Genomic DNA, 26,484 nt, shown 5'->3' with positions numbered 1-26,484 from the left:
TATATTAGATTGACTTAAAAATTATATTTATAATCAATTTAGGTTGAACAAACTAATTTAAAACTTAAAAATTAGTTTGAAAAACTATTGAGCAAAAAGAGGACGGAACGGAAATACTTTTTTTAAGAAATAAATTTAAATTTTTTAAATCTAAAACGTCTTTAAAACAATCAAAAACTGATTTGCAAAATTACAAAACTTGATAAAGACTCTTAATCTTTTCTTATCACTTAATATTCGTTATGAGGTAATACACTTAAGAAATAATTAAAAAAAAGATTATTCTTCTATGACTTAATTGTAATAGAATCGATAAACAATAGTCAATTTTCAAAAAAAGAAATCTTGAAGAAGGAGCCTATTCTATTCTGAATAATTAATTTTAATATTTCTAGGAGAAATGTTCGAAACAAGTTTTTTAAAGCAAAAAATGATTTTTTGTGACGTCATTTTTGAAACGTTTTTAAAACAATCAGAAACTGGTTTGCAAAACTACAAAACTTGAGAAAGATTTTTAAGTTTTTTTATTACTTTATCTTCATTATTAGGAAATACTTTAAGGAAGTGTTTTAAAAACGATTACTTTTACATGAATTAATTTTAAAAAAATAGAAAGTCAAAAAAAATTTCAAAAATAAAATTTTTGAATAGATGCAAATGTCCCATACTATTCTAAATTAACAATATTGCCTATTTATAAGAGTATTCTTTGAAACAAGTTTTTTAGGGCGAAAAATGACTTTTTTTTATGACGTCTTTTTTGAAAAAAAAACACGTCAAAAATTAAAAATCAAAGGCTGAATTGCAACACTACAGACCTTGAGGAAGACGCCAATACCATTTTTAAAGACCATTTGTGACTTTTTATAGGGGAACTCTCCGAAACCATTTTTTTAACGACGAAAAGTAACTTTTTTTTGTTACGTCATTTTTGAACAAAATACGTCAAAAACTAAAAATCAAAGACTGAATTGCAAAACTACATACCTTAGGAAAGACGCCCATTCAATTTTTAAAGACCATTTTTGTCTCTTTATATAAGAATTCTCCGAAACTTTTTGATTATAGCAATTGTTTTTTTTTTCTTTGTGACGTCATTTTTGAAAAAAAATACATCAAAAATAAAAAATCAAAGACTGAATTGCAAAACTACAGACCTTAAGGAAGACGCCAATACCTCTTTTTAAGACTAACTTTGACTCTTTATAGGATAATTCTCCGAAACAAAGTTTTTTTAGGATATCAAGTAGAGAAAAAGAAATACTACTATTGTGACGTAATTTAAGGTAATTTAAAACTTATATACTTAAAAAAAAAAACTGTTTTCTAAAACTTCAGACCATCCAGAAAAAGAAGGTACTTTTTTTTTTGGTATATACTTAACTTTTATATGATAAATTATCTTTTTAAAAAAACTTCGAATACTTGGCGAATACTTGGCGAATACTACACTAAATGCTGCAACGTAACTACACTACAGTAGCCAAGCTTATTCTAAAAATTTACTGAAATTCTGAGTAAAAGATAGTAATTCTACAGCTTTGGACTAATATTCACAAAAGTATTAAAACTGTAAACTAGATATCAGCGACCTAGTTTTGGTATAATGCAGCGGTTCTTATCTTAACCTTTTATTCATGTCTTACCCCTTTTTGGAGAATATTACCAAATTTACCTCTTTTTGGAAGGTAATTACCAAATTTACCCACAATATATAAAATATTGTAAAACTTTGAGGAAAAAAACTAATATGTTGTTTAACTTTAAACTTTTTATATATAAAGTCGTAATGTTATAGAGTTTATTTATTTAAAAAAATTTTAGTTAAATAATAATTTTACAATAAAAATACAATAAAAAACATTGATTTACATAACTTGTAATAAACAAAATTTACCCTCTAAAACAAAAGAATTTACCCCAGCTTAAGAATTGCTGGTATAATGCAACATTATGCAATCTTTTCTAAACTTAACTCATAAGTCATAATCTATATAAATAAAGACGAAGTTACTTTGGCCAGAGTAGCTTTTTTTACAATTATTAAAAAATGTCCAAACTTTAGATCTAATTATTTTTTTTATCTTTAACTCTAACTTGGAACTTTTTTTGATTTTAAAGAACGTTCTTTTGCCTTTAATTTAAAAAAAAATCCATCTGATTGGGCTTTGAATTTTTGAATCGGGTCGGGCCCTTTTAAAAAATTTACGTTTTTTTAATTTTTTCTACTTATTTTAGCTCTTCCCCAAAAATATAATAACTATTTTTTTTTTAACTTACTAATTAAACTAGGTTTATTGTTAAGGATTTTTTTTACCCTTAAATTTTTTTTTATAAGATATGACATTTTTCCTTTAAATGTTTTGTTTCCAAAATGTTTGAATTTATCATGGCTTAACTGCAAATATATAAAATATAAGTTTTATATTAAGAAAATGTTACTTTTTTCGATTTTTTATTTTTCTATTATATGACCAATGCAAGTTTTATATAAATTTATAGCACTTGAGCAAGAAGTCCCTAGATTTAGCTCGATGACCGAAAGGTCTTTCTCCACACCAATCCATCGACCTTAGTTGCGAGCGTTCACATTTTTCTTTCTTTTTTAATGTAAACTATGCTATGAGTTAATGTAAAACTTGCATAGGTCATATAATAAAATAAAAAATTCGGAAATACTAATATTTCCTTAATACAAAACTTAGTTAGATAAGCATATTGATTTTTTTTTTCAAAAACTTTATATATTTGCAGTAAAGCCATGATAAATTTGAACATTTTGGAAACAAAAAATTTAAAGGAAAAATTTTATATTAAAAAAAAATACTTTAAGGAAAAACATAATTTTCTTAATAATAAACATAGTTTATTAAGTCAGTTTAAAAAAAATACAGTTTTATTTTTGAAGAAAAGCTAAAATAAGTAAAAAAAATTGTAAAAAGACGTAAAATTTTTAAAGAGGCCCCACTCAAAACTTTAAACCCCAATCAGATGGATATTTTTTTTAATAAAATGCAAAAAAAAAACATTCTTCAAAATAAAAAAAGTTCTAAGTAAGCTTTAAAGATAACGAAAATAATTGTACCTAAAGTTTGGAATACTTTTTTTATTACAAAAAAAGCTATACCAGCCAAAGTAACCCTCGTTAGATAAAGATCGATATTTTTTTAATAAAAATACATTAAATCACATTCTTAGCTTTAAATTGATAAAAAGGCAAGTTGATTTGCATAAAATTATTTTGGGTTAAATTTTTCTTAATTTTATAAAAAAAAGTTTGTTAAAAGTTTAGGAAAATAAATTTATACTGTCCTGGACATAACGTTAAAAGGTATCCGTGGTGTGCGACCCGATAACCGAAAGGTTTATTTTCCAGGTTTAAGGACCAAGTTTTTCGAGCGTTTTTTTTTGTCGTTTAATGAACTGTAATATACCTTTTCTAAAGTATTTTTAATGTTAAAAGTTTTTTAGCTACACTTTTTTCTACACTTATACACAAAGTACTGTATGTTAATTTATTTTCTTACTAAGCTAAATTGTATATTCATAACAGCCAAAAAATATAAAAGTTTTTTACTTTGATAAAAGATAAAACATCGATTTATAAATGTTTTGTTTTTTGGAAAATTATAAAATATATAAACTCCTATCAAAATAAAATCTAAAACAGTTTGTCTTTTTAAATTTAATGTAATAATGGTTGGAGGAGCTTTTTTATATAGTTTATTGAACGATGAAAGAAAAAAGCTTTCAATGTTTTGTTTTGACAAAAGTCATAAACTTATTTTATTCTAATTAATATTATTAGGGAAAGCATTATATAAAAATGTTTTATAAAAACGTTTATAATATTTTAACTAAACGGTTTTTATTATATTATTAGAAAATGTGTAACTCGAATTTAGCTAACGTTATGTTTTGCTTAAGTAAAGGAGTTACAATAAGTAAACATAAGCTTATTTTAAAAAATTTAATTATAAAAGTCCATAGCTAAATAAAAATAGTTTTAGAGTTTACTTATATATGCGGCACCCTTTTTCCAAATAGAAAAAATTACGTATTTAAATTTAAACTTAAACAAGTTTTAACTTTAATTAAAAAACGATAACGAGTTTTTCAGTATCAGGAAATTACCAAGTTACGCTCAATCCCATTTATAAATGAATTCGAACAAAAAAAAAGTTTGAACAAAAAAAAATATATATATATTTTTAAAGTAGGTTATGCTAACAAAAATAAAATGCCAGCTAAGTTCATTATAAAAAAGTATAAAATTTCAATAATCATAGTGTAAGCTAGAATAAATTGTGAAAATAAGTGAAAATTATCTTAGGTTGAAAACAGTAACATTTGTTTTAAAACTATAAGAGTTACGCATTTTAGTTGATTTAAAAAGCGTCTCGTATTTTATCCATTTCCTTGGTTGTTACTCCCTGTTGTAAACAAGTAAACCAAATTTAAAATTTAAAAAATGCATTTTACCACATATAAAAAAAAACAAGATTTTATTACGATTGATTAACTTTTAGGTTTTTATTTAATTAACTAAATTATATTAATTTATTTTTATAAATCTTAATGATAACAAGAATTTTTTTATAATTTAATTTAAAATAAAAATTCCATACTAGTAATTAATATAAAAAGTCGAAAAAAACAATAATATAAAATTACTCGTAATAGTTACATGACAATTTAAATTAAAGTATTTAAATTTTTAAATGGTTAGAAATTTGCTGAAAGGCTTTTATATGGTAGTTAAATTATCTAAAAGATATTTGATAATAATCAATAAAGTAACAGAAAAAAAACAAGATTTTTGAAGTTTTTTTCACGTATAAAAGTAATAATATAACAAAATTATAAAAGCTTGCAAAAACAGTTCTTAATATAAGATTTGAACTTTGTTGTTACTCTTTTATTGCTTTTTATTTTTAATATAACAAAATTGAAAAAAAAAACTATACTTGATTTTTAAATATGTTTTTTTAATTTACCATAGTAAGTTTATATTTTTGTTTAGTATATGTTATGGACTAAAAATTCAAACAAAAAAACTAAATTTGTTAATTATTAAATAGCTAAACATTTTAAGTACTTTTACATTTTAATGAGAACTTAATTTCTTTTCAAATTTAAGTTTATTATTGGTCCTGGACAAGACGTTTAAAATTATCCAAGTTGTGTGCGACTCGATAACGTGCACCAGTTCCTAGGACCAAATATGTTGAGTGCTTTTTTGTCGATTAATAAACTACAACTGTATCTACAAATTTTCAGTTCTTAAGTTAGAACTACAAATAATAATAAAAGTACTGTTTATTAAATTTACTAATTTGTTTAGAGTTTTAGTTATATGTTTGTAACCACAGCTTTTTCAACAAACTATTTATACTTTTCTCCATTTTAACCGTTATGTTTTTACTTATTAAACGGTTAAAAAAAACTTTAAAATCTATTTTAAATACTGAACTCTTTATTAAAAAAAATAATTAATTTGAATTATTAATAATTGTTAAATTTTCACTAGAATGACTTTTTTTCTTTATAAAGTAAATTTGTTAAAAAAAAACTATAAAATTAAAAGATTAATCTGAAGTTGTATATGTGTATTTCAACTGGTTTAAAAAATGGGATACGGAAACTTTATAAAAACTAAGTTTAAGTTTGTCACTTTTTATTGAAAGTTCTAGTCATATTATGATGGCGAGTGAAAAGATACTTTTGCGAGTTATTTTTAAGTAGTTTTTCACTAGTCTCAAAAATGTTAATAGATTTTCTGTGTTACAAAACTATATTACGATAAAGAAAATTAAGTACAAAAGTTATAACACTAGCATTTAAATGTGAACATATTCTTAACCTCGTGAAAATTCAAAAAACAGGCTCAAATGATTTCTATAGAAGCATACTTTAAACTTTAGAGTTAAGAGAAGAATACTTATGATTTCTATTATATATTTTAATTACATAGTAGTACTTAAAACTAGAAGTTTAGTTTGTAATAGTTTCACTCAATTAAAAATGGAGTTTTATCGGATACTTATAGAGTAGTAATATCAATACGATACGTACTTAAACAAGTATGCTTCCGCGTAAGGTATGCAATAAATCTCGAGTGTATTAAAAATTTTATGATTAAAAACGGTTTTGTGATAATTTGTAAAACGCATTAGACAAGCGGTTAGAAAATTTTCTTAATACGATTATTTGAAATATCACAAAAGTGTTTTTTTTTAAAGCTTTAGAACTCTAGAATAAAGTAAATTTGTCCGTATATTTTTCTTAGTAAGTTGATTTAAGTACTTATTCGGTATAAAAACGGATATAATTTGTCTAAAACTGCATTGTACGCTTTTCACGTAAGACAATATTTTTGCCTGATGCGTAATTTTGAAATTATCGATATCCATATTGTAATTCATTTATTTTCAAACACAGGTAAAAAGTAAAAGATAATGAACAGTGGCATTGTAAAGATTTATATTTAGAACTAAAAAGTTACAAAATAAAAATCAATCTGTTAAATACGTTTAATTATAACTTAGCAATTTTTAATAACAAACACAACTGCTAATAAAAGTGAAATAAAGTAACTATAGATTTTATTCTCCATTACTTTTTTTTACAAAAAGTTTTAGAACTAAGCTTAGTTAGAAGTAGCATAGTACAAATAGAGTAAATTATTTACAAAATGTATATTTATTAATACTTAAACAGTTTTTAGTACGCATTATTTTTGATTAGACTTTTAATCTACATCACTTAAAGAATAATAAATTTGAACTTAACGTAGTTGAAACAACAAAAATTTAAGTTTAGAGTTATTTGACTGGTAAAGTTCTTAAACAATATAAACATACATTTCCACTTTAAGTTTAAACAAGTAAAATGTACACGACTCTCTTTTTTATTAAAGCTTAAAGAAGCGTTGGTAGTTGAAAACCTAAAGAAAGAAGGTTATATAGAGTAAAGACAAAAACAAAGTCGTACTGAGGTTGAAGTTCTCTGAAACAAATAAAAATTCCTAAATAGTAGTTTATATTATTTTAAGAAGAATTAGGACAAATGCTTGTTTTAATTGTCATAACTCGTGATACTTAAACTATTATCAATGTAATTCTTATTAAAATAACAAAATTTATAACTTGTTACATTTTTCAACTGCATAAATTGAAAAAAAAAAACTAAAATTGTTTAAGTAAATATAGTTAAAAGTTTGTTCCTTATTTTTACGTTTTATTTGATATTTAAAGCTGCTTGTTGCAGTATTTAAGCTTATGTTGTTCAAGTTAAGGGATTTTATTAAAACATATTTGTCTTAGTTTTAATTACTTTTAAAAAATCAACATAATTTGATACAATTTTCTAGTTTAATATGTTTAAAAATATAAGAATGTAAAACAAAACTAAAATAAGCCTAAATTTGAATTAAAATATATCAACAATAGGCTGATTTTATTAAAAACACTGGTTGCTAGAAAATATTTTTTTTAACAAACTACAATTAAATACAAAGAAATAAAAGTCGCTAAGTACATAAAAGTTGATAAAGTATTACTTAATTTTTTCATTTTTTTTTGTTTACACAAGTTTACAAAACTATTTTCAACATTTAAAAACGAATGACTGGAAATAAATATCAAACTCCTTTTAAATAACAGCTGTTTTAAGTATTTTCACCTATAAATAGCTTTACAAAGAATAATTACAAACGTATAACTCAAATGTAAAAATATCAACGGTAATGAACGTTAAATTACAAATTTTATGTTTTTTCAATACCAAAGCTTAATATGATAATTTTATGGGAAATTTAGCTTTAAGATTATTCATGTAAATCATATTATTTTAAAATTATAGAAATATACGAAAAAGAATAATGACACAAAAAAATGTAAATGCAAAATAGTTTACAAAAAATGTTTACAAAAGGAAATTAAGAGTTCAAATATTTTACAGGTGAATGCATATGTATAGTCGGTGTTGTATGAGAAGCTATCGAGTTAATCAACACTTTCGAAATTCAATACATCGTAACACTGTGTATTTTTTTAATAAGTATCTCGTTTTGAGTTCGCTTGTTCGTTTGCCTTGTATAATTTTTTTAAGACTGAAATACAGAGCTGTATGAAATTATTTTAAACATTTTTTTTAGGACTTTAATAACTGTGTTTACCTATTATTAAAATAGAAATATGTATAAGGAAATTGTTTTTTAAATTTAAAAGAGGTTTTATTTTACATATGTACTCTTTAACAATTTTTTTATTTCCCATACAATTTTTCCCAACAGTTTGAATCTTTTTATTCATAGAAGTGTAGCAAGTTTGGCTTAATATAAATCTAATTTAGATGAATGTTTTATCAAAAATATTAAAGCTAAAGCAAAAAATCTAAAAGACAATTATTCCTTATTAAAAAGTTTAAAAATTAAACAATAACGAAAAAATTCAAAGATTGCTAGAAAAACTAAACATAAAAAATCTAAATGTCCTAAGGTTATTACTTTTAATTGAGGATCCCGAAATAAACTACTACTTGTATATTAAGATAACTTTATAAGAAAACTTAGTGAGAAAATTTCATTTTTCACTTGTTTTTTTCATAGTGATTCATTGTGCAATAGTCGGCGAGAAAGGCAAAGATAAAAGCCACCGTTATCAGCTATGCTAGTCTTTGGATTTCGCGTTTGTATTTGTTTTTACTTAATGAGACTAAAGCATACTTTTAAGTCTTCAGTTTGTCTTAATTGTTTTGGCATGTTTTTTTTTGCAGATAAGTTTATTTTAAAGTCATGGTCTTGAGATTAGACCGCAAAGTGCTAAACAAGTTTGTTGTTGAGTTTAAATCAATATACGTCGTAACCAAAAAGAATGAAATTATAGATATAACTAAAAAAATAACTACCTATAGTTTTTATTAGTAAAGAATATTTTTTCTTTTTGTATATAGCAAATTAAAAATAGCTTGACACAAAAAACTAGCCTTCTTGTCATATTATTATTATAAAAATTTTATTGAAAAATTTAGCTTTAAGTGGTGCTCATGAAAAGTTTATGAGTACTTATTCACTTGCTCAACTTAAATTGTTTTGTTTTGGTCGAAATATTTAAATATGCAAGTAAAATATGAGATTAACTTTTTAGAAATTTCTGTTGTTTTTAAGTAAAAGTAAATAAAATTAAAGTACTTTTCTTTGTCTTTTGCTTCAATATGGTTTAAGTAAGTAAGTATCTACTACTTTGTTTTAGATACTTCAATTTTTTCTATCAGTTGTTATTAAACAATAATTCAATATAGTTAAAAAATGATTCGTTAACTTTATCGAACTTTGTTTAAACTATTCAAGCTGATCATATAATCAGTTTGTTTTTATCTTTTTTAACAAAGGACTTAGTAACAGATACTTAGCTTTCTTTAGTTGACAATATTGCATTAAACTTAACACAACTAATGTTATAGAAGTTAAAAAAGTTCAAATAGAGCATAAAATTGTACCTACATAGGCGCAGTAGAATGAAATTACAAAGTTTAAGTTTTATGGTTGTAAATTTTATTCTTTTGCTACTAATTAAGCACAGTAAGTTTTTTTGTTTGTTTTATACTAGTGTTTAAATACTTTATAAATTTAATAGTAATAAGTTTAAATAAGCTATACAGTTTTTATGTTTTGTTTTAATTAATAAACTTATAGTTATAAAAATTGATGTTTCAAATTACCACTGTAAATTTTGTTACATGTGTTGAAAAATAGCTTAATTTTGTAATTAGCTAATTTTCTAAGTACATCAATAGTGTAGTGTTACACTTTTTTCTTTAAAATTTTTTATTGAAGCAATTTCTTACAGTTAGCTCTTCAACATTATTGAAAAACTCATCATTATTGATAAATTCAGTCTGTAATAACGATGAAGATTGTTTTAACAATGGTACATGTGAATACAGCTTTGATAATAAAAAGATTTGTCATTGTGAAACACAATTTTTTGGTTTAAACTGTGAACATGTTAGTAATGTCTTATTACATAACCCTAATTATAATTAAAGTTTTTTAGATAAAGAAGTTAAAATAGGTTTTTGTAATTTTTTAACATTAAACCGTTAGATATATTTTCGCTAGCAAGCATAATGCTTTATTAAAAACTTTTATAAGTTTACAGCAACCTTTTTATTAATTTTTAAAGGTCCTATTTTGTCTCACTGAAACCGGGTAATAAATAAAATAATTATAACAGTTTACTTTTAATTTACACTATAAGTAAAAACTTCTACTAACTATAGTTTAAAGGTTTCATCAAATGCTTTTTTAGACAGTTTTCTTATTTTAAAGTATAAATATTTTTTCTAACCTGATATTTTTTAATTGTTTTTTTTTATTAAATAATATTTATTATATGTTTAGTTATACTTAAGTTATCTAAATCATATGCTATAATTACACTATGCTTAATAATTTTTAAAGTTATAATTCATTAATTTTTTAAATCAATAACATAATATCTAATTCTAAAAGTTATATATACAACAATAGTAAATAGAATAAAAACAAAATATTAATTAAATAAATCTTGTTTATAATAATTGAAAAACCAGTTTTTTTTGTTACAATAGTTTTTAATCAAAAGTCCAACATGTAACGCATTTTGAATTTTAAGTATTGCATAAAAATGTGTGACATTCAAGATAAGAGGAACATGCCTTGCTTCAAACTGCAATGACAAAGGAAACTGTTACCACAACAATCGAACCGATCATTCTCACAAAGCTGATTTGTTGGCGAATGGACGCAACGATTTCTTCTGTCAATGCTTCAAAGATGCAGGATGGGTAGGGGACAGGTGCGAGACCAAGCTGACTTGTGACCAGTTTCAATGCCCCGATGAGAACGAACGATGTTATGACGATGGAACATGGCTAATGTGCTATTGTAAAAAAAGTATGAACCAATTTAAATATTTGTAAAAGGAACCAATGTTTTCAAACGACCTTAAAACTCAAATTAACTAATACTTAGTTTAAATGCATTTTAGTTACAGTGTTAGCTTTATGTACTAATCTAATTTCATGGCTTTTTAAAGTTTGCAAAAAATAGTACATTGAATATTTTTGTTTTGGTATTAGTGTATATTCCAAAAATGGTATGTCAAAAAGTTTTTTTTTTTAATCTTAACTAATGTTATTGTTAATGAATTTTGAAAGTGAAAACTACATTAGCTGTTTTTTTGTTTATTCTATAAATTCATACACTCAAAATTTATTCAACAAATAAAGTTAGTTTATTTAATTTATTTAGTCTAAAAACAATAAAATTTTATCCAGATACTTACTACAATACAAAGTATAAATATATTTAAACTGAAACAATATCTGATAAACTTTTTAGACTTGTCTTATACTTTAGTCTAAGTTAAAAGCTTTATGATCGCGTCAATCAACAATAAAACTTGTATTTATATTTAATGCCGTATAAAATGGTAAAGTTATAGGTTTTCTACACTTTTTATTTGTCGTAAAATATTTTTTATTTCAAAACCAAAGTCAGCTCGAAACTCCATATAGAAAATAAATTATGATACTAGTCTTGTTTTAGGACTTTGTAAATAAGTATTTCTTTCTATGATTGATTATATAAATGTTTTAAGATCTTTAAGTTGTATTAAGCTAGTTAGATGCATTAAGTCTACTTAGTTTTATAAAGGTTGTTTAATTATAGTAAGTGATTTCCAAAGTATTTGGTTACCGCTATTACAAGTTAAAGTTTTTATCGCTAGCTATTTGCTACCTTTATTTTCAAAACAACTTTATATCTATTTATAAGATTTTACTGTTTATTATCATCAATGTTTAAATTATCAATTAAAATTTCAAACGTTAACAAAACTTTGAACCCAACAGATTTCTACAAAGACGAATCAGACACATGCATCCTTCCTGCAAACAATCAATGTAAAGAGTGGAAGCCTTGTAAAAATGATGGACTTTGTGTTGATTCCGAACAAGGATACTCATGTAAATGCAAAAGTGGTTAGTGAAGACCGTTTTTAATATGAACTCACTAAAAGTGAAGTAATTATGTTTTATTTCTTCGAGTCAATAAAAGGTTCAAACTTGTGTACATTTATTTTAAAGCTTTTACAACTTTTAGGATACAAAGGTGTCAACTGCACCAAATACGAGCCATTTTCTTGTTTCAACGAAAATAATGAGGACCTTTGTCAGAACTCGGGATTTTGCAATATTGAAAACAGTGGAAAGTACGATTTATTTGCTTTTGGATAAAAATATTTGTAACTATAGATATCATTAAAAGTACTTATCTAATTGCGATTTGTGAAAGCTTGAGTCTATTTTTTTAATCCTATCGTTTACCACTTTTCTAAAAGAGTTTCTCATTTTGCTTTGTTACGTCACTTAAAAAATATTTATCATAGTCGTTCCATAGAAAAGCATTTATTGTTGTAGTAATATTTAATTAGAGCTCTTTTTCAAACAGCTATCATGATTTGTAAAATTTGCCATGTGTTTATGAGTTACTTACACAAAATTATATTGCAGAACTTGTACTACTATTTACTATAAATAAAAATATTTCTTTTTGCATATTATTTAAAAACCAAGTCAGAGCTATATTTTATACCACTTATTATCAATATTTTAGTTTTGAAAAGCTACAAAAACGTTCAACATTTAAAACTTACCACATAAGTTAAAACTCAAGTGGTTTTTTGTAATCCAAAATTATGTTTACAGTGACGTATAACTTTATTTAACCATAAAATTGTTTTTGAAACTATTAATGATCAACAAACAACTTTTATATTAATAACAAAAAGTAATAGTATCAAACCTATGTTATTCTCTATATAGAAAATTTAGGCTTATAACTAGGTTTTGAATTTCGATTAGTTTACTATAAATCTTTTTAGAATGCAGTGCTTGTGCCCGAAGTTTTACAACGGATCTTTTTGTGAGCAGTCTACAAGCAGATGTGATGTGAATAATCCTTGTGAGAACAACTCAACTTGCATTGTGGACTACCACCGCCATCCCTTCTACATGTGCAAGTGTCTGCCTGGCTGGGAAGGAGTAAACTGCCAAGATGAGGTGGACGAGTGCAAAGTTAAACCGTGCTAGTAAGCCTGAGTTTATTAAAATACTATCGTGATTAGAACAAGTAGCTCGGTGATATTCCTTTATCCTGGAAAATGAAGTTTACCTGTATCCAAGTGGTATACGACTTTATAACAGAAAGGTTCCTCCGTACACCAAGTCTTTGAACCAAATACTTTGAGCGCTTTTTTTGTCGTTCAATAAACAATAAGTGTCAACTAATTTTTTAAAGTCTTTAAATATTAAAGTAAAGATGTAGCTTGCACAGTAATTAGAAGCTTATTATCATTAATTGCAAATATTTTATAGTAAGTTGAAATTAATTTTATTGTTTAGAACGTATCTATTTTATATGTTTCTAGATAACTTATTCTAAACATGAATGACTAAAACTTTAAATGTTTGTATATTGTTTCATTATTGTTTAGTAGCATTTTTATTTTAATAACTTTTTTATGATAAAAAAATCTTTGACTTTTGTTACAATTGTTAAACTAAAGCTCATAGTTATAGCAAATTAAATGATTAGTATGGATTTCTAAGTATCATAAAGTTTTTTTGTCATATAAAACTTATATCTAGTTATTATAATAATTTTTATTTTTAGATTTTAACACTAAAAAAGTAAAAAAAATTGTCTTATAATATATTTGTAAATTTTAGCAATGGAGGAACATGCGAGGATAAATTGAACGGATTCACATGTGAATGTAGGTACGGGTGGCAAGGTGAGTTGTGCGAAATTGATGTAGATGAGTGCAGGAGTGGAGTGACTGACTGCAGTGGAAGAGGAAAGTGTTTAAACACGGTTAGTTGTAGTTTTATTTAACGATTTTTTTATAAAAATTTGTGCTAAGAGCCTGTAATTTTAGGTTCTATAATATAGATAGATAAAAAGCAAAATACATACACTAGTTTTATAACTTCAAAACACTAATAAGAGTTTTGTAAAGTTTTTGCTTGAGTTTACAAAACACGAAACTTAACTAGCTTAAAATTTGAATATTGTAAAAAAATTAAAACCTTAATTCAAAACTCAATGTTTTATATTATTTTAGAAAGTTCTAAAATTTTTGCTGTGAATAGTTTTTCAGGTAATATGTTTAATTTAATTACAAGCAAACATCAATTTATTTTTGTTTAATTTTTCGTAAGACTTAAAAGAATTCATTTATTGCTACGATAAACATTTAAAGTTTATTTTTCAACATAAAATCGTTTTTAATAAAAAAACAAACTAATATTTAAATAAATATCTATTTAAAAACAAATAAATTTGAAAAAAGTTAATTGAAATGTTTCTTTAAATGAAAGTTTTACAGTTCATTAAATATTAGAAAAGCTGTATATTTAATTTCTTTAAAAAACAATAAAAAGAAAAATAAATTGTTTAACTGGTCGTTAATAAGCGTACAAAAAACAACATTCACGAGACAACAATTAAAAAAAAATTATTTTGAAAAATTAAGTTTTTAGCTGAATTCAAAGTAAACTCCATCAAGTTTAAACTCCATATATTATTTCAGCTAGGATCATACTACTGTAAATGCGAAAAAGGTTTTGAAGGTATAAATTGCGAAAAAGACATAAATGAATGTGATAGTAATCCTTGTTTTAATGGAGGAGAGTGCATTAACTGTTAGTGTTACTACTACATTTAGCAAAGCTTTAGTTTTTTTTTTTGTTTCAACTTATTAAAAGAAGCTAAATAACAGTTTTAACAATTATTTTTTCAAATTTAAAAATGAAAGTTTTTCTTTATTTTCAAATTCAATAAAAATTAAATTGCCGTAAAAACGACAAAAAATAAACTATATTTTAAAATTTTATATACTTGTGCAATTAGTCACAATAAGAAAAATTACACCTTTTTAAAAAGCTAACATTTACTGTTCATGATTTATTTTCTCATAAAACTCTGAAACTAAAAGTTAATGTAATAATAATTGCATTGCCGTTCCTTTTTGAACTTAGTAATTATTATTTTGTTTAGTTTTCTTTGATTTTTGTTTTATTGTTGCTTTTAGTTTTTTAAAGTAACTAACTTTATTTCACATTTTCACTTACAAAAATATGAATATATTACAGATAATGGAACTTAAAAAATATATTGCTAACTCAAAAAAAAAACCTTTAAAACTTTTTAATTAATTAGCCCTGCTGATTTTAAATACTGGAATGCTTATAAAAACTTTTTTTTTTGTTTTACACTTAGAAAATTTGTTTAAAAAACTACTTTAAAAAACTTTGTTTTATTACGATAATTTTTCTATTTGATTATTTTTTGAACATAAAAAATCTAAGTAAAATGGTGTAATGTAATAAAAATAAGCAATTTTGCAAAAAGAACAACACAATTGTTTTACGTACATACTAATCAATTGTGTTAATGAAAAGCTAAAATGTTTAATTTACAACTAGCATGAAAAAAAATCAGTTTAAAAAGAACAACTACTAATAATAAGTTTTGTTTTTAAAATTTTTGTAAGAACTTTTTGTTAGTTATTTAAAAAATAATTTTAATTTGTTTTTTAGAAGTCTTTTTTTTTTTTAAGAGCAATATAAAACTGTGTTGTAATATCACTTATTATCATTTTTAATCTTGAAACATCTTTTTTTATTGTTTACAGTGGTAGGAGAATTCAAATGTAATTGTAAAAGTACTGGTTTTTATGGAAATTTTTGCGAAAATGAAACAGATGAATGCTTAAAGTTTAAACCCTGTCAAAATAACGGTACTTGCATTGATTTAATAAACGATTATGAGTGTATCTGTTACGAGGGTTATGAAGGTAAAAACTGCACGGTTAGTTTACAAAAGTCCATCTAAAAGTTTTAATAGCTGTGCACAGCTGATTATTTACTCTAGACTGTAAAAACTGTTGTTAATTAAGTTTAAAATAACCATAATAACATTTTGATTACTACTTCTAGCAAAAAGTAAATTATAAAGCTTAGTATTTAAAAAACAAATATTTTCTAAAAGTTAAAAAAAAAATTAAATATTTGTATTAATATACTTGTTACTTTAGGTTCAAACATTAAACAGGCTTCTTAAAATTTAGTGCACATCTGCTGAATTAAGGTGTGCAAATTTTAAAACACGAGAAGAAAAATTCTAAAACATGCTTTTTCAAATCGTGTTAAAAGTTTATGAGCTTTTTTAAATTACACTTTTTATACTCAAGTTTTTAAACCAAACATAAAAAAGTTTTATACAAGGTGTACTTGTAAAAAATGTTTTGTTAAGTTAAATAAAACTTAAGTTATATTTATGAGTTGTTAAGTATAGTAAAAGAACTTAAGTTTTTCCGAATTTTTGTTTGTTTTTAAACTCAAGTTTTTTACAAGATTGATGTTGACGAATGTGCCAGTAATCCATGTCAAAACAACGGAAAATGTCTAGAAAAGTCAAATGTTCAGCTATATGGCCACAACCCTTTTTTTCCTACAGTATTTTCTTTTTCTGATGCTTATGGATTTTATTGTGACTGTAGTCCAGGTATAAGATGTTTTAGTTTTAATGACTAGTGTAGGTAGTGTTGTCGTTGTTTGCTTAAAAAAAAAAAATAGTTTTTTGTAAAAATCCTTACAAGACAAAGTTATTTATTTTTCATTTATAATTTAAAAAGTATGAAACTTAAAAAATCAGTTATGTTAAATGTTTATTAAAAAAATGAGGCAGATAAAAGAATTAAAATCATTATCTAAACAAACGAGCAGCTATGAATTGTTTCAGTCTTAAATTTTTTTACTAAAAGAAGTTTAATAAAATGTTTAATGTGTAGCAACTAAAATTTTGATTGAAAATAATTTTTAAACATGCTAAATAATTGACTACTAAAAACATCAACAGGTTACACTGGCAGCTTGTGTGAAACCGAAATAGATGAGTGTGAACTATGGAGCCCGTGCTCATTAAACTCGAGTTGCATCGATCTCGTAAACGACTACCAGTGCTTTTGTTCTGTAGATTTCGGCGGGAAAAACTGCAGTGTTTATTTGGAAGGTTGCGACCATGAGCCCTGCCTGAACGGGGGATATTGCGAGCCGTTCTTAGTCTCAGAGATTCCTGATATAGAACATAGACACAGTTGTATGTGTCAGCCTGGAACTTCCGGACCTGACTGCAGTGAAAGTACGTCCTTTTCGTTGAAGTATGCTAATAGAGGGAAAAAAGATAATGTTGTCGTGATTCCGATAGAAGAAGATCAGAGAGATTTTGAAATAGGATTCAAATTTAAAACTTCTTTTGTTGACAAAGAAATTCCAATTGCTGCATTGTACTCCAATAGCTCAAACTTTTGGCAGGTAGTTTCTAAAATACAAAGTTCTAAAACATACTATAAAATATTTTATATTTAGTATTGTCAAAATTTTGTTAACTGTTTTTTTTTTTTCAAAAATAGTTATTCTTATGAAAACTTTATATAAAACAAAACAATAGTTTTACAATCAATAATTGTATACTATTTTTTATCTAGTTATAAGCAATTATGACTTTTTGTTTCTGGCTTAAACAGTATTAAAATAAATTGGTCGTATATGACAGGTAGTTTTGACGAGTACAGGAATAAAAATGATCTGCAAAAATGAAGTTTTATTTGTGAGAAATGAAAATTTACTTGATAGTGAATGGCATGAAGTTAAAGTCAGCAACTCGTGTATTATTGAAGTTGATGGAATAGTGAGAAAAAGCGTTCAAACTAACGACAATTTGATATGTAAGCGAATGTTTTTTAAATACTTATTTATAAATAAAAATAGAAGAATTTTATATTTCATATTTAATATTTTTTTTTACCCCACTTATACATTAGTTAGCTAATTTATATTTTATAAAGTAAATGCGCTTTCTTAATATTTGAATAGTTTTTTGGTTTGAGGTTTTAACTAATTATTATACTTGAGTTTATTTTTAGTTATTAAATTTACATATTCTAAGGTAACTTACTACTTACATTTTGATAAAAAATTAACTTAAAAAAGTCTTATTTTTATAAAAAATAAATGTTTTTATAAAATACTTACTTTTATTTAGGACATTAAAAGTTTCTTTTTAAACTACTTGGAAAAGGTAATTGTATACTTTCGTATATATGTATATATAACATAAATTTTATATTTTATAAAGCATTTATTTAAGTTTAGACTTTTGAAGTTCTAAAAGCTTTTTTTAAAGTTTATCCTTCATAACTAGCTTATAAAATTTGAAAGATTAAAATAATAAAAATGATAAACAAATAACATTTATTAGTAGGAGCAACTCAGTTGACCTTCGGTGAATCATACGTTGGTTGTATCAGTGATGTGGAAATAAACAATAATGTTCGAACAGTAACTGATATTAGCTTGCCTCCATTAGTCACTGAAGGTTGTAATCGAACTAGCTTTTGTGAAAACAATTTAGCAACTTGCTTGATGCGCGGGAACTGTGAAGATAAATGGGACGACTTTAAGTTTGTTTTTCAGACAAAAATGTTTCGTTTAATATAAGTATAAGTCAAATGATTTTTCTAGGACTTAATAAAGTTCTTGGCTTATTTTTTCGACAACAAATCCTTTTTTTAATTGGCTTATTTTTTAGTGTGCGGCATTTTTAACGATTTTAGTTTTAAATCTACTAGTCTTGTTAATATAAATTTATTGTAACTATTATGTAATACTAAATAGCCTCTTATAAATAAAATTATTAAAAACGTTTGAAAACTTATTTAGTTGTGTTTGTGACCGACCATATATTGGTAAGACTTGCAAAGAAGAATTACTTCCTTACACTTTTGGGTTTATGAACAGAAACAAGAGTCATGCAGTGTTTAAGGTTATTAAAAAAACATAGTTGGTTTATTTAAACTGTAACAACCAATTTGTCAATTTTATCAAACTATAATAGTACCTTTAAGAACTGTTTTCTCAAGTTATGTATTTTGTTAAAGTTTTTGATATTATAAGTACATTACAGTTAGAAAACTTTGTTGATGAAACAAACTTAAACCTTTCGTTCTTCATTATATTTTCTGGTTCTAGTTTTGATGAGTTTTTAAATGTTGAGCATCCTCTTTTTGGAAAAATTTGCTTGAGTTTATCTGAAAATGCTTTAGAGGTAAGTAAAAGCTAGCTCCTCAACTTTCTTATAGAACTTAAGTAAAAAATATATTAAATATTTTAATTTCATGTTTTTTTTTTTCTAAATTTTACACATACTGCATTATCATCTAAAGTTACTGTTCCAAAAGAAAAAAAATATATATAGGAGGAATTATTAGATAAATGTTTTTAGATTAAAGTTAATAAAGAAACAAAAAAATCCAAACAAAGCTACATTGAATCTGGTATAACTCGTCATGAATTTCACCTTAATATTGTTAGTGAAAATGAAGAAAGTCAATTGGAAGTTTTAGTTAATCGAACAGTGTAAGAAATTTTTTGGTTCATTAAATAACAATAATAAAACATTATATTTATTTAAAGTAGTAAATTAAACGTTAAACTTTGTTTGAAAACTTATCAAAAAAACTGAAACGGTCTAAAACTTTTATAACAACGTAAATACTTGTTTATTGTTAATATTTTTGATATGATATGGTTATACCTTATAAAGTGTTATGAACAAACTAAAATAAACACACTTGATAAATCTTTTCCTTTTTTTTAGTAAACAAACATATAGGTTTATGCAAACTTCGATTTCTAAGCTGATAAATCCAAGGAGTAAACGGAACGTTGATAATGATTATAAGATAACTTTTGGATCTTTTGATAACAATTTTAAAGGGTTGATTCAAGATCCAAGAGCTAACGGTTTTCGATTATTTTTTAGTGAAGACGAGAAAAACAAAGGTTAAAATCGTTTAAATATTTTTAAATAGTTATTAAATTACAAAGGGTTATTATTACTTATCTACAAGTACAGTATCCTGCCGCGTTACTACGTAAACAAAAAGTTTTTGTTTTTTTTCAGAATTTTGTGTTCTTTACTTTATTATACTTTATATGTGGTAATTTATATTTCAAGTTAATACTAGTAAAAAAACTACGATTTTCTTTAATTCTTGTTTTTAAGTTGTTATAATAAAAGGTTAAGGCTCTTTTATGTAAAATAATTTTTTTTTTCTAAAATTGTTTAATTATTAGTAGTTGTTACAATAAGTAATCACATTTTTTTTCTTTTTTGGTCACAAGTATTTATTTTAGTTATAAATAAGTTTTAAATGATTTTTTTATAACTTTATTTGACATTATTTGACAAGAGGTTTTATCAAAAACCAGATTGAACGCTAAGTTTAAATCTCCAGTTCTTTAAACCTGTCGTATATACTTCTAAACTTTTGTCTTGTAAACATAATTTGTGTAACAAAGCGGCTGATTATAATTCCAATTGCTCACTATTAATAATGCATTAAACTAGCAAAAAATTACTTAACTTAGCAAATTAATATACTTTGGTTACTTATAACTATAATCGAATTATTACAAAATCAAAATTTTTTAAATACTAGTGAAACAGTAGTACATAGATTTTGCTCATTATTTAAGAATTTAAACTTAAAAAAAACCAAAAGCTGAAAATTTTATTTCTAATAAAACCTTAAAAAACTACAAACACAACAGGAGAAAACGCGAACCAACTGGCAATAGTTGCAGAATCAACAAACAATTTAATGATGGGTAAAGTTTCTGACCCACTTTGCGATGCAACAGATCACTGCAAGAATGAAGGTGAATGTGTATTAGGTTTCAACACATTTACTTGTAACTGCAGTCCCGGATGGGGAGGCAAGTCTTGTCAGGAAGCGCAGTTTTGTAGGTTTGTAGTTCTTTAGAGATTTTCGATTCAATAAAATAGTAGTTTAAAAAAGTTTTTAGTCTCAATAAAGTTTGTGTTTATAAAAAAAAAACTTTAATACCTATATACTAGCATTAACTCCTGCGCAAAAGGACTTACTTGCCACCAAGTTTCAAATGCAAGATTTGAATGTCAAGGGCCCTTTACATTGGACGGCAAACAACCCTCGACAAGGCTTTTCCGCATAAATGATGATAGTTTAATTGAAGAAGACGAAACAGTAATTAATTTTGGATTAAGAACAAGGTTTATATATTTATGTAAATGTTTGATTTTTAGTTGTACATACATAAACATTTTGTAATTTGTATGTTTTTAGTAGGTCAGAAGTAAAACTGTTAAAATAATTGTTTATTTTAAAGTTCAAACTTTGTAAATACAAACGTGACAACTTTTAGGAGTTTGGATACAACTATTTTCGAAATGGATACAAAGAAAAACAAAAAGAAGCAAAAACTTAAGCTTATTGTATCTTCGAAAGGAGTTTTAAAGGTTCAATTTGTTTCGAAGAAGATAAGCAAAGTATCAAGTATTTTAAACAGAAATTCTTTTTCTAATGGATCTTGGTATGACGTCAACTTAAAACTTGGAAATAAAAGGTTCAAATATAAACTTTTTCGAAGGAAACAAAAGTATTTTTTCTAGACTGTATACTTAATTATTATTTTTAGCATAACAATCTCTATTGACGGTTTAGAAGATAAAGTAAGCATTGATGAACTCGACTTCAAACTAAACAAGGAATTTTTGTTTACTTTTGGAAAAATAAAAGGTGACTTTGAAAATATTTAAAACATTTTCGTTATTATTATTTTTTATTTATTTGGTTTTAATTTTTTTCACAAAAAAATCTATTTTTTATGCAGTTTTTTTGTTAATAGTCACAACTAACTTTTAGTTGAAGTTACTTAGTTATAAAAAATAATGTAACTTTACGGACTAAACTTCTAAAATTTTTTTTTTAATAAGAAGCCACGACTTGACGACATATAAAAAACTTGCTTGAATAATTACAAAAATACTTGTGTATGGAATCATAAACCCACGAAAATCTGAAATAACTAAAAACTGTGGATACTTGATTAAAATACCTAAACGGCGTTACAGAGTTACAACTAAAACTTAACCTAAAACCTAAAAGCTTATATAAAATATTTACCTTTTAGGTTATAAAAAATTAATAGAACAACTTACTTGAAGGGTGCTTGAAAGATTTACGAATAAACGGAATGTTGCTACCGGTATTATCAGACTCAGGACTGCAGATTCCAGCATCTTACAAACACCCAATCGAGCTCGTTGAAGAGTCGTTTCCGGTGCAAAACGTTGGGAGCTGCAGAGGAGATTCTGTTTGCGTGAATTCTCACGCTGGTGGTTCGACGTGTAGAAACAATGCAACTTGCGACGACTTGTTTAATGAATTTCGTTGCAATTGTGTCAGTGGTAAGTTGCTCTGTTTGAATTGTTTTTATATATTTATATAAAAGACTGTTTAATTCTTTCAAAACATTTTTTAACTTTTCTATTTTTTAGTAATAAAACATTTAAGTTTTATTATAGACTTACATTTTAATAAAAGGTATTTTATTTAAAAAACTATATCAAGGTTTGTTAATGATTTACCTTTGAAAAATCTAATGTAAAAATTGTAAAAGTGAACACTGCGACGGGTTTTACTTAAATAAAAAAAAAACTACAAAATACTTTTAACACTAACACATTAAACGTTATATTTACTATTAAAACTATGTATTTTGAAATCAATTAATTTATTTTTATTTTTTACGAAGGATTTAGTGGTGAAAGATGCGAAACGAATATAAACGACTGCAAGGATAATAGTTGTTCTGAAAACGGTGTTTGTGTTGATTTGATAAATAGTTACAAATGCCAATGCAACTATGGGTATGAGGGAGACAGGTGAAAAACTTATTAAAAACAATTTTTTATTCTTTTTTCAGTTACCTTGTTAGTATATTTTTTACACAAATTTTAAACATATGTTTTAATGAAACTTCATTTTACCTTTTCAACGATAAAAATCTTCAAGGTTAAAAGCTATCTTAGCATTTAAATCTCAAAGTATTTTTTTTAATTAAACCCAGAAAATTTTTAGTTTTGTATAGAAGTGTAATTAAATTTTTAAGTAAACCGATCGCTAACGAAACTCTGCTTGCGTACTTAAGTGTTGTAATTATTTTAAAGCTAAACTCACATATTTTTGTGTAAAAAAATTATGCACTTACTTAGATGTGAAAATGACATAAATGAGTGTGCTGATAACTCGACATGCCTGAACGGAGGCAAATGCAGGAACTATGAGGGAGGTCACCAGTGCTTGTGTGTCGACAATTATTATGGGGTTGATTGTCGTTACTCTGGTCAGCTGTCATGCGGAGCCAAACATTTTCCTTGTCAAAACGGCGGTCTGTGTACTGACAGGAATAACTATCTTTATACAGAGAAGGTATTTTAATGGTATACTTATATTTTTATTGTAATTACAGTGTAATAGCTGAGGTCTATATTACGATTTATTAGATTACGATTAAAACTTATAAAAGTAGATGTCAGGATAAAACTAATACTGTTGAAACAAGTACGATTAATTTGCAGAAGTTCGAGTGTAAATGTGTTTCACCTTACAAAGGAGAAGTTTGTGATCAGTTGCAGCATCCTTGTGCTGATGTTGTTTGCCATAATGAAGGTGTGTGCCTAGAACAGAAAGTAAGTGGTCTACCAATTTAAATATTATCTGGTATCATTTACAAATATGGTTTAAATAAGCTTCCATTACTTTATGATTTAATATTTTTTTCATTATCATAAACAAATACCAATCTGTTGAAAATAAAACCAAGTTAATAAAAAAAAAACGTTATAATTTTTTATTTTTTTTATGTTTATATGTTTTACTGATTGAAAATAGTTATTGAAACATTTATTTTAACAAAGGGTCAAACCTATACATGTGATTGTGCGTTTGGATACGGTGGTAAACATTGTGATGTAATAACTGAATGTTCAAAAACAACTTGTTTTAACAATGGAGTTTGCAAAAACACACCACTTAAAAGTCGTAAATTTGAGTGTCAATGTCCTCCAGGTAGCATTGCACATTTAATATTAAGATAATAAATAACAACAATTTGCAGTTACACTTTTTTTATCAAGTCTTTTAATACTGTTTAAAGATGTATATGCTGTCATTTTAAAACATTGTCTCATTTTAAGTTATAAAAAGTTTTTGGACTTTAAATCATTAGTATAAGCTAAAGTTAACCTACCAAACTTACTAATAAGCTTTTTAAGACTTTTTAATTGTAGATCTTTAAATATGTTAAGTATGTAAAGACATGTTTAGCTGTATTTGACCAAATCAATGTTTTAACTAATTGATCAAAAAGTTAAAAGTTTTTATACATGAAAGCAAAGTTTATTGCAATAAATTGGTTGCTGATAATAAAGTATAAATTTAGATTATTATAATTTAGTAAGTAAAAGTAACTAAACTGTACAGGTATTATTGGTGAAAGGTGTGAGGTGATTGACAGATGTTATGATAAACCCCTGCCAACCATTTCATTAACCACTCCAACAGCAGGCACCAATAAATTTTGTCTTAATGGAGGAAAGTGCAATATGATCTACTATCTTAACGACACTCTACCAACTTTCACTTGTAATTGTTCCATTGATTTTGTCGGTAAGTGTTATCATTCTTGTATTCTACATCAGCAAGTTTAAACTCGTGTAACATGTCTAAAACGATGTAACACTTACTGTGATAATTCTTATGAAAAATTTGTTTATTAAGTTCTTATGTATCTTTCAAACAGTAAAAAACAAACGTTAAAGTTTAAAGTTTTAGTATTTAAAACCTTTTAAGACAAATATTATCTTTATAAACAGGATTCCGATGTCACTTTTCAAATCCCTGTTTGAACAAAACTTGTGACAACGATGGAAAATGTGTCGTTATTTGGCCAGACAACGTTGTTACTACTAGGCGCTATGAAGTCATAAAAAAATCTTACCCAGACAAAATACCAAGTTGGAAATGTGATTGTAAGGATGGATTTATTGGGGAAAACTGCACAACTGTAAGCATTTTTTGATTTAGTAATTGAAACTAATGACATGTACAAGTTTTTTTTTTCAAAGTAATCATAATCTTGTATATACTTTATATATATATCTTAATATATGATACCAAGAAAAAGACTTCAACAAAATTATTTAAATATTTACTCTAAAGTAAAACACTTAGTACACAAGGTGTACAAAGTTACTAGAGATTTTAAATATTTAATTTAAAAAAAAAGTAGCTGTTTTGTTATACTATTTATGTAGAAAATTTTATATTCGTTATTTATAATATCTAATATATGTAAACGTCTAGCAAACATTATTATCTTTGTAAGAGCAAATACTTTGTATGTCATTTTGTATATGTCATTTTGTATATGTAATTTTTATAAACAGTCGACAACAAAGATGGCGAGAGTTGTCACAGTTTCGATTTCTGCTGCTACTGGGTTCGCTCTAGTGGTTGTCATATTTTCAATCGTCATGATTAGAATGTGCATGAGCAGAAGGCAGAACAATGGAAGGTACAGACCTGAGAAAACTGAAACGTACATCAACCACAACAAACCAAACGGATACAAAATAAGTGAGGAAATTTTAAGATCAAACGGATATGTCCCATCTAATTTACCGTTGAGCGAACTTAAACCACCAGAAAAGTTGCCCGAAAGACTTATATGAAAGTGTTTGTCCAAATGTAGACTTTATAGTGTTCAACAGCGTGCTGAATCATATAATACAAGTAAGAAGGAAAGAGCTATAAGCACGATAGCTGATATAGTTAATTTAATTAGTTTTATGTTTTTGCGAAAAAAGCTTTAATGTAGTAAATTTGAGTACATATTTTTGAAAGATGTATTTTTGTTATTAAATTTAGTTATATTTTATAACTCATTTTAGTACAGTTTTATTTTAAGCTAGTGTATGGTAAAAATTTAATTTTTTAAAGCTAATTTTTTTTGAATAAAACTCTTTATAAAAAAATACTTAAGTATACTTTTTATTTGCGCTAGAACTTAGTTCTTTATCAGTTTTTGGAAAAAAAAAAACGATATTGAATAGATATATTTTTGTTAATTTAAATTTTAGAAGAACTATTTGTAACAGTATTTTTTTAAAGTTCCATACGCAACATAAGTGTTGTTATTTTTTTTGTGTTTAACTTTGTTTTTTAATAATCACAAACTAAAACTATAATTTTTCTTTAAAGTTTTTATAAAAACTCATTTTGTTATGATGAAAACTCGTTTGGTACCCTGTTTGAAAGTATAAACTAAATTACATTGTATAACTTTTAAATGGTCGTTCTAAAAATATTGCAAATTTTTTCTTTAGTTTTATAGGATAGGAAAAATCGAATGAACTATTCTGACTTTCACAAACATTTTTTTTGCAATAGTTACATTTAAAATATAAAACTAATTTGTTTTGTTTTT

At 25.1% G+C, this 26,484-nt stretch overlaps 1 protein-coding gene across 1 annotated transcript; it reads left to right on the top strand.

Annotated features, from left to right (window-relative positions):
* Positions 1-9,463: 9,463 nt before the first annotated feature.
* LOC145849196 (protein crumbs-like) lies at positions 9,464-25,964 on the top strand. Its single transcript, XM_082954310.1, has 29 exons — positions 9,464-9,583; positions 9,852-10,009; positions 10,687-10,939; positions 11,899-12,027; positions 12,149-12,257; positions 12,930-13,136; positions 13,777-13,921; positions 14,640-14,751; positions 15,744-15,919; positions 16,465-16,615; positions 16,970-17,424; positions 17,666-17,837; positions 18,371-18,572; positions 18,832-18,934; positions 19,076-19,216; positions 19,394-19,527; positions 19,784-19,953; positions 20,725-20,920; positions 21,032-21,205; positions 21,358-21,558; positions 21,631-21,731; positions 22,160-22,402; positions 22,750-22,879; positions 23,210-23,426; positions 23,576-23,686; positions 23,915-24,065; positions 24,480-24,665; positions 24,872-25,062; positions 25,445-25,964. The coding sequence occupies exons 1-29, from the start codon at positions 9,520-9,522 to the stop codon at positions 25,727-25,729; spliced, it is 5,067 nt and encodes a 1,688-aa protein (XP_082810436.1). The 5' UTR covers positions 9,464-9,519; the 3' UTR covers positions 25,730-25,964.
* Positions 25,965-26,484: the final 520 nt, after the last annotated feature.

This window comes from Thalia democratica, chromosome 1, assembly GCF_965202585.1.
Source record: "Thalia democratica chromosome 1, ktThaDemo2.hap1.1, whole genome shotgun sequence".
NCBI lineage: Eukaryota > Metazoa > Chordata > Thaliacea > Salpida > Salpidae > Thalia > Thalia democratica.
This window is presented reverse-complemented; position numbering and strand designations above follow the sequence as displayed.

What these genes read in the sequence shown, in the direction of transcription:
- LOC145849196 (XM_082954310.1), top strand. Translation starts at nt 9,520, where the DNA reads ATGAAATTACAAAGTTTAAGTTTTATGGTTGTAAATTTTATTCTTTTG. An exon ending in CTCATGTAAATGCAAAAGTG is followed by an intron (nt 12,028 to 12,148) that starts GTTAGTGAAGAC and finishes TACAACTTTTAG; the next exon opens with GATACAAAGGTGTCAACTGC. An exon ending in TTGTTCCATTGATTTTGTCG is followed by an intron (nt 24,666 to 24,871) that starts GTAAGTGTTATC and finishes CTTTATAAACAG; the next exon opens with GATTCCGATGTCACTTTTCA.